The sequence below is a fragment of the Pongo abelii genome, chromosome 10 (assembly GCF_028885655.2).
Source record: "Pongo abelii isolate AG06213 chromosome 10, NHGRI_mPonAbe1-v2.0_pri, whole genome shotgun sequence".
Taxonomy (NCBI): domain Eukaryota; kingdom Metazoa; phylum Chordata; class Mammalia; order Primates; family Hominidae; genus Pongo; species Pongo abelii.
Window position 1 is genome coordinate 12,836,164 of NC_071995.2, and position 14,936 is coordinate 12,851,099.

The 14,936-nt window shown below is 36.8% G+C and overlaps 1 protein-coding gene and 1 pseudogene across 7 annotated transcripts in view; both read right to left on the reverse strand.

Moving 5' to 3' along the window:
- LRP6 (LDL receptor related protein 6) overlaps window positions 1-14,936 on the reverse strand; it is a 152,059-nt gene that overhangs the window by 73,387 nt on the left and 63,736 nt on the right. For 5 of the 7 annotated variants that reach the window (XM_063712036.1, XM_054526841.2, XM_024256882.3 and 2 more), the window contains one exon: window positions 13,375-13,572. The exons of the other annotated variants lie outside the window; for them this stretch is intronic. In XM_063712036.1, coding sequence (XP_063568106.1) covers window positions 13,375-13,572 — 198 coding nt within the window. The remainder of the gene's footprint in view (window positions 1-13,374; window positions 13,573-14,936) is intronic. 7 annotated transcript variants of the gene reach the window in all.
- LOC112135752 (mortality factor 4-like protein 1) lies at window positions 6,346-13,474 on the reverse strand (annotated as a pseudogene).

A 14,936-nucleotide genomic window follows, 5' to 3' on the forward strand; every position in this document is an offset into this window, starting at 1 on the left:
AAATGCTGGGATTGCGTGAGCCACCAAGCCTGGCCCTAACATTAAATTTAAATGTCACTTTCTTTTCACAGCCATTCTTAATTTCCTCCCGCCACAAGCCAAGTTAGTTTTCTTTCTCTATGTTCTCATAACAGTTAGTGAACTGTTTTATAACTGTTTACCTATCCAACAACTCTATAACAGATAACCTTTTTGAGAGTAGAACTCTAGCTTATTTATAAACCAAGGATCCCACACAATGGTAAGGTGCACAAACTAGGCAGACTTACTAAACACTCTGGGGATGCTTGATAAAATTAAATGTTTTTAAGAAAATATGTAATTAAGAGAGCTGAACAAAAGGCAGAATTAAGAACACCATCATGCAAGGGTGATATAATGATTTGTCCAGTCAACTATGACTTGTTCCTGAAAGTAGGAATAACCACACAGAGTATTCCCCTTTCTTCTCTCTGGCTGAGATTACCAAGTAAGCCTACCTCCTGATCCTCATCTGGAAACACAAGTTACTTCAAGGAGGAGTTGATCATGGCTGCTAAGAACCAAGGTGGCAGGTAAGATCCAAGCCCAGTTCCTCAATAGTAGGTCACAACAATAACAGAAACTAAAAAATGGATCACCACACTGGAGACCACAGAAAAGAAACCGAGACTCCCCCCAACCTCACTGAAGTTTTCATATAGTGCTTGCAATCTCTGAGCATCATCTCCTGCCTATGTCTGTCACATTCTGCAACTTACTGATAAAGCTCACCACTGTCAATACCTCCCAGGCACCTCTTGCTAGCTCTTTGAGATTCTTTGAACTTTGCAAGGTGGTTCTTTTGAACTCTGCACCAACTGGACTTATCCTTTATAAAACACCTGCATGCCCTCATTTAGTTTTTGTTTCTGGACCTCCTCCCAGATAGTCAACTTCTGCTCCTCTCTCAGAACTGCCCACTTGTGTGAGTAATAAATCTTTCTTTAATCATACCACAGGACTGCTGTCATGAGTTCTGACATCTGAATTTAACCTTGGAAGGAAGCTTCCCTTCACCACAGTGAGGCTGTAATAATATCTAAGAAGACAACGTCAGCAGTGATGGCAAAGCTTTTGAAAAATCTCCATGAATCCTCCACGTGAAAACAGAGAACAACTAGGTAATGAACCCCAAACCCCATGGACAACATTCACAACAAAGCTAGGTAAAACCCAGGATACAAAATGGTACAGAAAACTACCAACAGCCATTAAGATATGACTGATATTGGCACCTCTGCAGGATATGAGAAAGAAACAATAGGACATCTGGCAGGACAGAACACATAAAACAGACAACATTGGAAAGCTTAGTAGACCAATCTGAGAACAGCAACCAGCTATGAGGTGTTCTGGCCACTTCAAGAGTAAGTGAATACAATGAATTCATCGTCAGGCACTGAAAGGTCTAGCACTATACTTTAACCTATTGTGAACTCTCAAAATTGTCCTTCCTGGGCTCCCTTCCAGACAAAGTGTCATACTGAAGAGAAATCACTGGGAGCAGACTGAAAAGCGTGCATGATTGGTACAGGAGAACAATGGAAAAATAAGGTACAGAAAAAAGCAGAAGAAGGAAAGTGGGACAGCCAGGCAATCCAGAAAGCTAGCTGCCATTATTTTTTAAACATATACACATAGACATGAGAGTTCTGTGAAACTGGAAAACTTATGAACTCCGCCTTCTTCTAAACGTTCAAGCAAAACAGTTTCACCTGAAAATAAGAAAACAAATTACTAACATCAAATCCCATTAATAAGTTAATATTAAAAATAAGAAAAGGATAAAGTGAAGAATAACATCCCTACAGACAATAAAAGTATGCCAGAAAGATACAGAAATAGAACAAATTAAACTGATAACTTATTTCAAAACAGTCAAAGTATTTAAAGTAAGATACTAGTCATAAATGAACAACACAAATTAGAATCAGACAACTCAGAAGTGAGGTGACAGAACTTGATGAAAGAATGAGAAATACAAAAATACATCATTTCAGAAATGAAGTCTAAGCAATAAGAATGAATAAACATAATACATAAAGAAAAAATAGTGAAAAGGAAGAAATATTACATAATAGAAAAAATTTTTTTTTTAAATAAAATATTTGAAGGACAAAGGACAAGGAAGAGAACAGAACTATAATGGAACAAGGAAATGACTCCAGATGGTAACTTGAACCCTCAGGAAAAATGAAGAATACCAGAAATAGTAAATATGCAGGTTAATACAAAAGACTCTATAAATAATGTTTTCTCTTTTTCCTTTAACCTTTTTAACAGACATAAGATTGTATAAAGCAATAAGTATAACCCTGTGTTAGATATAATAGAAATGTACTATAAATGACAATAATAGCACAAAAGATGAGAGAGAGAATGGAGATATACTTACAGTAAAATGTATGTACTTTACATAATTAAGTTAATATTACCACAAAGTAGATTTTGACAAAATGCATGTTGCAATCTCTAAAATAATTACCTTTAAAATCCCAAAAATACAGTTTAAAATGATCAACCAAGGAATCAAAATGACACACCAGAAAATATCTACTTAATACAAAGGAACAAAGATGACACAAGATAATTTAAAAAAAAAAAAAACACCAAAATGTCAGACATAAGCCCAACCATATCATTAATGACATTCAATGTGAATAAACACACCAATCAAAAGGCAAAGGCTGTTAGACTGAATAAAACAAAGGTTACACTATATGCTGTTTATAAAAGATACATTTTACATTCAAAGATACAAATAGATTGAAAAGAAAAGGTTACAGTAAATAGTAACCATAAGAGAGCTGGAGCAGCTCTATCAGACAAAATAGATTTTAAGTATAAAAAGGTAACTAGAGAAACAGTGGCAGGTTTTATGAGAAAGAGTCATCAGGAAGTTACAATTAGAAATATACAGAGCCCCAGAACAAATGAAGAGCCCCAGAACAGAGCCCCAGAACAAATGAAGCAAAACCTGACAGAAATCAAAGGAAAAATAGGCAGTTCAACAATATAGTTGGAGAGCTCAACACCCTATGCTCACTAAAGGAAAGAACAACTAGATAGAAAATTACCAAGGATATAGAAAATTTGAACATTATTAACCAACTTAACCTACCATCTATAGAACATTCCATGCAACAACAGAATACACAATCTTTTCACGTACACGTGGAACTTTCTCCAGAACACCACATGCTAGGAGACAGAATTAATCTTTTAATATTAAAAGACTGAATTCATATAAAATAAAAAGACTGAACTCATATAAAATAGACTACTATCTGACCATAATGAAATTCATGAAGAAATCAACAGAAGAAAATTTGGGAAATCAATTTATTTTCTAAATTTTTGAAATTTCTTTCTCAATTTCCTCTAAATCAGCAATGAGTCAAGGAAGAAATTACAATGAAAGTTTTTAAATATTTTGAGCTAAAAGAAAATGAAAATACAAAATATGGAAATGTATATAGAATACTAATGCCTATATTAGAAAAGAAGAAAGATCACAAATCAATTATTTATGATTTAACCTTAAGAAACTGGAAGAAGAGTAGATTAAATCCAAAGCAAGCATAAGGAAGAAAATAAAAACATTAGAGTTAAAAAAAAAAAAAAAAAAAAGGCAATGAAACAGAAAACAGAAAAACAATAAAGGGGGGAAAAATCAATAAAACCAGAAGCTGGTTGTTCTTTGAAAAGATCCACAAAATTGACAACCCTTTAGTGCTAGACTGACCCAAAAAAAAAAAAAGATGCAAATTGTGAAAACTGTGAATAAAGTGATGAATGAAAGAGAAACACTGCCTTACAGAAATTAAAAGGATTATTAGGAAATACCATAAACAACTTTATGCCAACAAATTAGACAAATTTATGAAACAAAAATATTCCTGGAAAAAAAAACCAAATTACTAAAACTGACTCAAGAAGAAACAGAAAATCTGATAGATCTATAACAAACAAGGAAATTGAATTCGTAATTAATATCTTCCCAAAAAGAAATCCCCATGCCCAGATGGTTTCAGTGGTGAATTCTACCAAATATTTGCAGGAAAAATTGTATCCACTGGTCACACACTCTTCCAGAAAACAAAGAAAGAGGAAATATCTTCCAACTCTATGAGGCTGATATTATGCTAATCTCAAAACCAAATAAACACAAGAAAAACAAACTATGGATTAATATCCTTCACTATTAAAGATATAAAAATCCTCAACAGAATATTAGCAAACAAAATCTAACAATATTTCAAAAGAAGTATAAACCATGACCAAGTAGAACTTACCCCAGAAATGCAAGATCGGTTTAACAACTGAAAACCAATTACTGAAATTCACCATGTTCATAAAATAAAGAATAAAACCACATAATCATTTCCATAGACGCAGAAAAAGGACTGGACAAAATCCAGTAATTATTCATGGTAAAACTGTCCATGAACTAGGAATAGAAAGGAACTTCCTCAACCTGATAAAATCCCTTTATTTAAAAAACCTACAGGTAATATCATGCTCAAGACTATTTTTAATCTTTTTTAAAAAAATAAAGCCAATTCAGAGAAAAGCATACAAAACAAACATATAGCTTAACAAGTTACTATAAGGCAAACATTCTTGTAACCATGAATTCACCCAGATGAAGGAAAAAAACTTGCTCTGGGTGAATCACCCAGATGACTTCAAAAGGCCCTGCATGAACCCTGTCCCAATCCCTCCCTCTCCATAGAAGTAACAATTATTCTGATTTTCTATTAGTCACTTTCTTGCCTTTATAGTTTTATTGCTTTTTGTAAGTGTGCACCCACAGAAAAATAGTTTAGTCTTAAGACCCATTTTCATTTGCTATTTCTTTTAGTCTCTCTTTTAAAAAATGTTTAACTGGTAAATTATAATTACACATATTTGTGGGGTACACAGCAATGTTGCAATACGTATAAGGTACAGTGATCAGCTCAGGGTAATCAGCATATCCATAATCGCAAACATTTAACATTTCTGTGTTGGAAACATTCAGTATCCTCTTTGAAACTATATAATGTTTTACCTATTAAGTATAGTCGTCCTACAGTGGTATAGAATACTCAAGCTTTTTCTAACTGTAATTCTGTATTTTTTTAGCAAATCTCTTCTTATCTCTTCCTTCCCCTACCCTTTCCAGCCTCTAGTATCCCCTATTCTACTCTTTACTTTTGTGAGATATTCCATTGTGTATATATACTACATTTTCTTTATCCATTCATCTGATGTTGGACACCTAGGTTGATTTCACATCTTGGCTATTGTAAATAGTGCTGCAATAAACATAGGGGTGCAGATGTCTCGATACACTGATTTCCTTTCCTTTGGGTAAATGACAAGTAGTGGGACCACTGGATCATATGGTAGTTCTATTTGTAATTTTTTGAGGAACTTCCATACTATTCTCCATAGTGGCTGTACTAGTTTATACTCCCACCAACAGTGTATAAGAGTTCCCTTTTCTGTGCATTCTTGACCGTATTACTTTTTGTCTTTTTGGTAATAGCCGTATCGTAACTAGGGTGAGATGATACTTCACTGTGAATTTAATTTGCATTTCCTGGATGATTTGTGATGTTGAGCATTTTTTCATATGTTTGTGGCCATTTATATGCCTTCTTTTGATACATGTCTATTCGGACCATTTCCCCATTTTTTAACCAAACTGGTTTTTTGCTGTTGAACTGTTTGAGTTCTCTGTATATTCTGGATATTAATCCCATGTCAGATGAGTAATTTGCAAATATTTTCTCTCATTCTGTAGGTCGTCTTTTCACTGTGTTGTTTCCTTTGCTGTGTAGAAGCTTTTTAGTTTGATATAATGCATCTGGTATTTTCTGCTTTTGTTGCCTGCATTTTTGAGGTCTTATCCATAAAATCCTTTCCCAGACCAATGTCCTGAAGCATTTCCTCTATGGTTTCCTCTAGTAGTTTTATAGTTTCAATTCTTACCCTTAGGTCTTTGATCCATTTTGAGTTGATTTTTGTATAAGGTGGAGAGGTGGGTTTCTAGTTTCATTCTTCCATATGTGGATATCCAGTTTCCCCAGCATCATTTATTGAAAAGACTATCCTTTCCCCAATCTATGTTCTTGGCACTTTTGTCAAAAAGCAATTGGCTACAGATGCAGGCATTAATTTCTGGGTTTTCTATTCTGTTCCATTGGTGTATGTTTCTGTTTTTATGCCAGTACCATGCTGTTTTGGTTACTACAACTTTGTGGTATATTTTGAAGTCTGTTAGTATGATGTCTCCAGCTTTGTTCTTTTTGCTCAGGATTGCTTTGGCTATTCAGGGTCTTTTATGGTCCCATACAAATTTTAGGATTTTTTTTTTCTATTTCTGTGCAGAATGTCATTGGTATTTTAATAGGGACTCCACTGAATCTGCAGGTTGCTTTGGTAGTATAGTCATTTTAACAATAATAATTATTCCAATCCATGAGCATGAAATGTTTTTCCATTTGTATGTATCCCTCTTCAATTTCTTTCATCAGTGTTTTGTAGCTTTCTCTGAAGAGGTCTTTCACTTCCTTGGTTAAATTTATTCCTAGGTATTTTATTAATTTCTTATAGCTATTGTAAATGACACTGCCTTCTTAATTTTTCAGCTAGTTTGTTGTTTGTGTATAGAAATGCTACTGATCTTTTTGTGTTGATTTTGTATCCTGCAACTTTACCAAATGTGTTTATCAGTTCTAAGAATTTTTTTTTTTGGTAGAGCATTCAAGTCTCTTTTCCTGTCTGTCTCTTCCTTACAATCTCTCTGTCAACGTACCTAAGATATTTCATTTATATGTCCAGATCTGCTGATGTACTCTCATGGCGCAGTTCAAGATTTCTCTGTCCTCTGTATTTCCTACAAATGGCCAGCTGATATACAGCCTTGACCAGACTCATGTTGAATTGATCCCTTTGACAAAACAGGAGGTAGTAGTGTGTTCTTACACCAGAAGGCAAATAATATCTGTTCTTTTTCTTCTTGTGATGTTAGTAGCCATCGACACTCACCACCTAGACCCATTCGTTCAACCAAAGTTATAAAATGGTGGTATTGCAATTCTGCCATTTCTTTTTCATTTATCAATTGAAATAGCTCTCCCATATCTACTATTTTGTTAGCCAGAGGTACACTCATATAGGAAAAGCAGGATAAATTGCTTCTTTCTTGTATTTATCAGTGTTCAAGGTAATAAATTTGTTCCTATCATGCTCTAATCTAAGAGTAACCAATTCTTTTTTAAAATACCATTATGAACTCAAGAATTTAAACACACTTCACAGGTTTTTACCAATCTCTGGCCAGTGGGAGTTCTGTAGCCATTTCTCCAGTCTTTCTGAAATGACCCTAAATAGTCTTTAACAGCCTCCTTACTATCTGTTATGACAATGTTCCAGCTCAGCATGTACATTTCTTGCCCAAAACCTAGAATCAGCAATGTTGCCAGAAAGGCTTGGTTTCTTTTAAGGTGGAATGGTTTTTCCCAACACCACAATTTGGGTGCTACAGAAGTTCACTGCACACAGCACTGTAAATGTTCAATCGCTACTCAATTGGTCATTTTTGATCTAGTCCTCTTCAGTGTTCACAGTCAGGAAACAAACACAGTTGGGTATATATATTTTTGAAAGATAAAATACCTAATAAGCGCATACTAGTAAGTAACTTTCCATTAAAATATGGAATTATCAGTTTGACTTAACCTCTGCAGTATTACATCTATACTTCCTCTCTTGCCCATTAAGAATCTAGCATATGCAGGAGCAATATATGTCCTAATACTCACTTACTTGATGCAACAATATAAAGTTTCAGAATAACAATATTAATTATGACCACACCATAATTCTTATAGTTACTATAAGAATTAAATTTATGGCCAGGCATGGTGGCTCCCACCTGTAATCCCAACACTTTGGTAGGCCGAGGCAGGCGGATCACTTGAGTCCAAGAGTTCAAGACCAGCTGGGCAACATGATGAAATCCTGTCTCTACTAAAAATACAAAAAATTAGTCAGGTGTGGTGGTGTGCACCTGTAGTGCCAGCTACTTGGGAGGCTCAGGTGGGAGGACAGCTTGTGCCCAAGAGGCAGAGGTTGCAGTGAACAGATTCTGCAACCTCTGCAGAATTCAAGCAATTCTCCTGCCTTAGCCTCCTGAGTAGCTGGGATTACAGGCGCCCACCACCATGCTCAGCTAATTTTTGTATTTTTTGTAGAGGCAGGGTTTCACCATGTTGGCCAGGATGGTCTTGCTCCTGACTTCAGGCGATCCACCCACCTTGGCCTCCCAAAGTACTGGGATTATAGGCATGAGCCACTGTGCCCAGTCACAAATCTTCTTGTAAGAAACTTTTTCTATAGTTGTTCATAGTTGTTCTATTCCCTTGCTTTGCTTTGCTTTCTAAAGAGTCTTATTATCTGTATGTTGTTTCTTCTTTGCCTATCTTCAGTATTTATCATTTTCTCTCAAATCATCTTTTGTCTTTCTGTATTTCTTTTTGGTCTTTAAATTTTTCCTCCTTATCAACCTCTATTTAAAGGTTTTTTGGTTTATTCAACCTAGTGTCCCTTCTAGTTTTCTTTTCTGAAGTGATTTTTTAAATTATTTCTTAAGTTCTATCATTTCATTTCTGAATTTTTCTCTTTTTTTTTTTTTTTTTTTGAGACAGAGTTTTGCTCGTCACCCAGATTGGAGTGCAATGGCGCGATCTTGGCTCACTGCAACCTCTGCCTCCTGGATTCAAGCGATTCTACTACCCCAGCCTCCCGAGTAGTTGTGATTACAGGCGTGCATCATCACGTCCAGCAAATTTTTGTATTTTTAGTAGAGACGGGGTTTCACCATGTTGGCAAGACTGGTCTCAAACTCCTGACCTCAGGTGATCCGCCTGCCTTGGCCCTCCAAAGTGCTGGGATTATAGGCGTGAGTCATTTCTGAATTTTTCTAATCTTATGTTATCCTTTCACATGTCATATTGGTTTCTCAATGACTTTCGACTCATTTATTTATTTGAAATTTAAAGAAAAAATTTATTGAAGATTTGAAAAATAATTCCTAAAAGATTGACTTTTCCAGAAAACTAGCTACACAATGCATCCCATCTACCATGTTAAAATGTGCACTAGACACAAATACAAAAACCATGCAACAAGCCACCATTCTTCAACAATTTGAGCAAAGTTAAACGCCAAAGGAACAACATGGATGACTTGCAAAGAATGGGCTATTTAAGCACCATTAAAAAAAAAAAAGGAGCATAAATGGATGAGTGTGTTCAGTTATACACAATGAATTGAACCTTTGGCCCTAGGAATCACAGCATTTTGTCATATAGCATGAACACATATTATAAAAGTACGTAGGGTCAAAGGAACAGGACCACCAGCATTCAAAAGTAGCTCTGTCAACTAGGCAATGAAACACTGTATAGCATGTGCCTCTGTTGTCCATTGTTGAATACACTGGCAGGAAATTTGAAGTGAAAAAAAAGGTAAGATAGGAAAAAAGGAGCTATTACTCCTTTTATTTTCTGTTTAAAATTAAACAGAAAAACATCAATTGTTGTACAATAACATCTTCAAAGTGCATCATTTGTACAAGAGAAAGACTAAGAACAAAAATGTGTTTACAGAGATCCAAACATAAGTGAGTGAGAGCATCTCTCAGACAGCTTTCTGATGGTTCTCTGGAGGAGCCATTCATAATTGCTGGGCACTAAAATATGTTGCAGAATTCTTTGCCAGGTACTTTAGGAAACTGTGAAGATAATTCAGTAATAAAACAAGGCTCAGCCAGGCGCGGTGGCTCATGCCTGTAATCCCAGCACTTTGGGAGGCTGAGGCGGGCAGATCACAAGGTAAGGAGTTCGAGACCAGCCTGACCAACATGGTGAAATTCCGCCTCTACTAAAAATATAAAAATTAGATGGGCGTGGTGGTGCGCACCTGTAATCCCAGCTACTCAGGTGGCTGAGTCAGGAGAATCGCTTAAACCCGGGAGGCAGAGGTTGCAGTGAGCTTGAGATCATGCCACTGCACTCCCACTTGGGCAACAGAGCAAGACTCCATCTCAAAAAACAAACAAACAAACAAACAAAAAACACACAAGGCTCTTCTCATCCAGAGGTGTATAGGCCAACATTGCTCCAATTTGTACATCAGTAGATGTGGTGCTCCATAAACCTCGGACATGAGTGCATAAAGGTGGATCTGCAAGAATTTCAGCATACTGTGGTCTGTCAAACTTGTAGAGTAGCTGGGTGCCCAACATTACATTGAAGTATTCTTCTATCCCTGCCACAACGTCATTAACAGCATATTCATTATCTGTGTTTCCACAAGATTTTTTGTAATTTGCATAATCCTGGAGAATGGAATCCACATTCTTCCTCGCAGAAAGATAAAAGAGATGTTTTTGTCTGGTAATTAAGTCCCAGTCATCAATAAGCCATGGTTTCAGCTCTTCAGGAATCTTCACTTTTTAGCTTCAACTCTATTCATGAACGTGTCCTCATTTTCAAGAGTAGGATCTACCCGGGCCCTTTTCTTCCAAGGAGGCTGAGGCGTCTCACTGGTACTGCCACCATCTCCATTTCCAGGTATTTTCTGTTTGTTCTTTTTTGTTTTCACTTCAACGTTTTCTGTTGCAGACCAGATGTCTTCTTTCTTGGGGCAGCCCCTCTCGTCTTCCCCTCTGCATACTGCTCCTGATTGGCTTTTTGAAGTTCTGTTTCTGCAAATTGGTGTCCATGTATTTGAGTACTCTGCTCTCTGGAACCCATGCATCCCAATTTTTATTCCAACCACTGTAATATATAAAGTATTTTACTTGTTTGTCCTTTATGGCAACCTTTACACATTTTGCTTCATAAAGAAGCAGCCCATGAAAGCACAGCACTTGCTCACCCTCCTGGAACTTGGGTTTGAGTCCTGCTTCCACGTCATTTATAAGTGATTCGCAGCCTCCTCCTTCTCCAGCTCATTTTATAATAGAGGTTTGATCTGTTCTGTGGTCATGTTTTTCTGGGGTGCTTTTATTTATAAGAGCTTTTGTTTTTTCCTTTATAATAACTTTAAATGGGATTTTACCTTGATACTTTTCTATTTCTCTTGTCTACGTAAAATTAGTGTTCCTAAAATTTTAAAATAACGTAGAGTTCAAGGTAGTTTTTCTAATGTCACAGAATTCATTCCTCTGTTGTTTTCACATAATGTTCAAAAACCTAGCAGCTTGCTTTCTGAGATCTACTAGCCGTTGATCTTCCCATCTTTATCTGAACCTTCTCTTTCCTTCCCCACCTGTTCTTCTCTATTCTATTGTCCCTATCCTGCTCAATTTGGATTATTCTGTCCTATTCAATTTTGTTTTAATCAGTGTGGTGCTCTGTCCTGGATGAGCACTCTGGCAAGGTTCATTTCAGTAGTTTCATTTTGAGAGTTTGTTGGGGCTAGACTGCTCTAGCTTCTTCTGTCTTTACCATGGTCACACTGCACTTGCCTAATATTGGAGTGGGCAACCCTCCTACCCTCCCATTTCAGCTGCTGTTCTTAAAATAACCCACCATCTTGTCCAGCAAATAGTTGTGGCTATTTTGGCGTTCCCCTGCTTTCAAGTCTATGAGACACCCTGTTAAGTCTCCCTGCTTACTCTTGCATAGACAGTGATAACATGGAGGTCTTGTGGCTATTGGTGGTTTGCCCTTATCTAGTTGTACTTTCAAATGCCTAAGGCTATAGTCAACTTTATCCATGTTTTTGGATATGCTATCTAGTTTCTGTAGGTTTTAGTTAAAAACAAAAACAAAAAAACTATGACATGGCCACATCCATCTTCCTAGACTGTCCCTCTCACAGCCAGATTTGAGGTCAAAAACAGCAGTTGTTTCTCTATTCATCATATACTTACTTTTTGACATTTAAATTTACTTTAAACCACATTGTTATACGTCATTTCACTCCTTTTTGAAAGAAGGCAAAAAATACTCCAACTCCATGATTACAAAAACTTTAACTGAATTCTTTAAATCTTTCCTGGTTTTCAATACTTCTAAATGTTCCTTATTCTTAGTTCAGATAACTGACAAATGTTTATACTTTGAAAAAATCCTACAATCACCAAAAACTCTCATCTGGTGAGGTCTCAGATTGAGATCAAAAACCAAAATTATCATTAAAACACAAGAATCCAAATATAAAATGTCTTTAAAAATCTGAACATAATCTGAGAAGAAATTCCATGTTTATGTTTTACAGACTTTGTCTTCCTTGAACACTGAAATGTACGGTACATGCAGTAGGTTTTCTCCTTGTCCAGAGATGAGCAAACTACAGCCCACAGGCTCATTCTGCTTTACAAATAAAGTTTGACGCCAGGTGCTATGGCTGATGCCTGTAATTCTAGCACTTTCGGAGGCCAAGGCCGGTGAATCACTTGGAGCTCAGGGGATAAGACCAGCCTGGGCAACATGGTGAGACGCCATCTTTACAAAAATGACAAAAATTAGCCCGGTGTGATGGCGTGTGCCTATAGTCCCAGCTACTCGGGAGGCTGAGGCAGGAAGATCGCTTGAGCCCAGGAGACAGAGGTTGCACTGAGCTGAGATCACGCTACTGCATTCCAGCCCAGATGACAAGGTGAGACTCTGTCTAAAATAAATATGTAAATAAATAAATAAAGTTCTGCTGGAACGGTCATGCCTATTCCCTTATGCATTACTATAGCTGCTTTTAAACTACAGTAGCAGAAGTAGTTGAACCGGAGATCATAAGCCTAAAATATTTACCATCTAAGCCTTTACAGAAAATGTTGGCCAAACCCCATCCTAGTGTAGAGTTTTATCAAACAAAGTTCCACTAGCAGGACTTGGGGGCTTTACTGGTAATTTTGAGTGGGACACTCTTTGTTGTACTGATGCCCAGCACACTGCAGGATGTTTAGCAACCTTGGACCTCCCCCCACCACCGGAACTAAAATACTAGTGGCACTCCCAGTCCTTGGGTTAAACAACATTCTCTACACATTTCCAAACAAAGGGAGTAAAGATGCCACCCCTGGTGGAGAACCACTGAAGAACTAAGTTAGCTCAGAGTAAGGAAAGAGGAAATACAGTCTGTAAATTCTAAATACTATCAAGATGGATGATAAATGTAATTACTTTTAAAGCACTTTTAAAGAGCTAACTAAAAGACTATTCTTCTTCCCCTCTGACACTTAGTCAAAAATAAACATATTTCTTAATAAAATTAGGCTTTGTACTTTTAATATATCAAGGCTTCACGGAGTTTTCTTAAAAGTTTTTTCTAATTCTTATAAAGTAATCTTACCGATTTGTTCCATCCAGATTTGATTTGTGGATGAAATTAAGTTTTGCATCTGCCCAATAAAGCTTTTGTTCTTCATAATCCAAAGTCAGTCCATTTGGCCAGTAAATTTCACTGTTTATTATAATGAAGCGACTTGAACCATCCATTCCAGCACGTTCTATCTTTGGCACTTCTCCCCAGTCTGTCCAGTACATGAACCTAAAAATCATAAAAATAATTAAAGCCATGACAGAGCAGATATCAATCAAATACTCTGTAATTATTACTACTAAAGAAAGCTCAGGCCGCGTGCGATGGCTCACACTTGTAATCCCAGCACCATGGGAGGCTGAGGCAGGCAAATCATGAAGTCAAGAGATAGAGACCATCCTGGCCAACATGGTGAAACCTCGTCTCTACTAAAAATACAAAAATTAGCTGGACATGGTGGTGGTGTGTGCCTGTAGTCCCGGCTACTCAGGAGGCTGAGGCAGGAGAATCGCTTGAACCCGGGAGGCGGAGGTTGCAGTGAGCCGAGATCGTGCTACTGCACTCCAGCCTGGCAACAGAGCAAGTCTCCGTCTCAAAAACAAACAAACAAACAAATAAACAAAAAAAAACACCTCATTTTAGGGACACTAAAACTCTTAGAAATTGTGTTTTGAAATTCTAATATCTACCATTTGCAACTGCCCTGGTAATACCTGATTCAGACAACTATCATCAAGGATTCAAAAACCACTGAATCAAAATGTATTGGTAAAAAGGATATTTACACCATTTCAATGTATCTCCCCACAGATTACTTATTAGCAATAATGAAGAAAGTGATAACTTTAAAGAAAATAAACCCAGTGGATACCACCTTAACTGAGTCATCTAAATTAATATCACCAACAAGGGAACAAACTGGCATTATATACCTCTTCATGTGATATACCTTTACAGAACATAGTGTCTTTTATATGGTCTCTCTCGCATATTATTCCTGCCCCCAAAAAATGCATACCCCAAATAAAATTATGAGGAAATACTGTGACTCAAGTTGAGAGACACCACAAAACAGTTGGACTTTGACAATATCAATGTCATAAAAGTCAAAAAAAAAAAAAAAAAGGAGGGTGAGGAACCAATCTAGATTCTAGATTGGAGGAGAGCAAAGAGACATGATAACTACATCAAGTGTATGATCTTGGACTGATGAAGTAGGAAGAAAAAAATGCTACGATCACTGGGGGGAATAGGCAAAACTGATGTAGTGTCAAATTACATAGTACTGTACTAATGTTAATTTCCTAAATATGCTAATTGTATTGTAGTTAGGATATAGAGGGGTTTGCTGTACTTTTGCTTCTATTCCACAAGTTTGAAGACTTTTCAAAATAAAAAATGAAAAGTCTAATAGTCTCATTACAGAAAAAGAAACTTTTCTTTGATGTAAAAGAAAAACTCTCTTGGGCTGGGCACGGTGGCTCATGCCTGTAATCCCAGCACTTTGGGAGGTCAAGGCACCTGTAATCCCAGCACTTTGGGAGGCCGAGGCACCTGTAATCCCAGCACTTTGGGAGGCCGAGGCAGGCGGA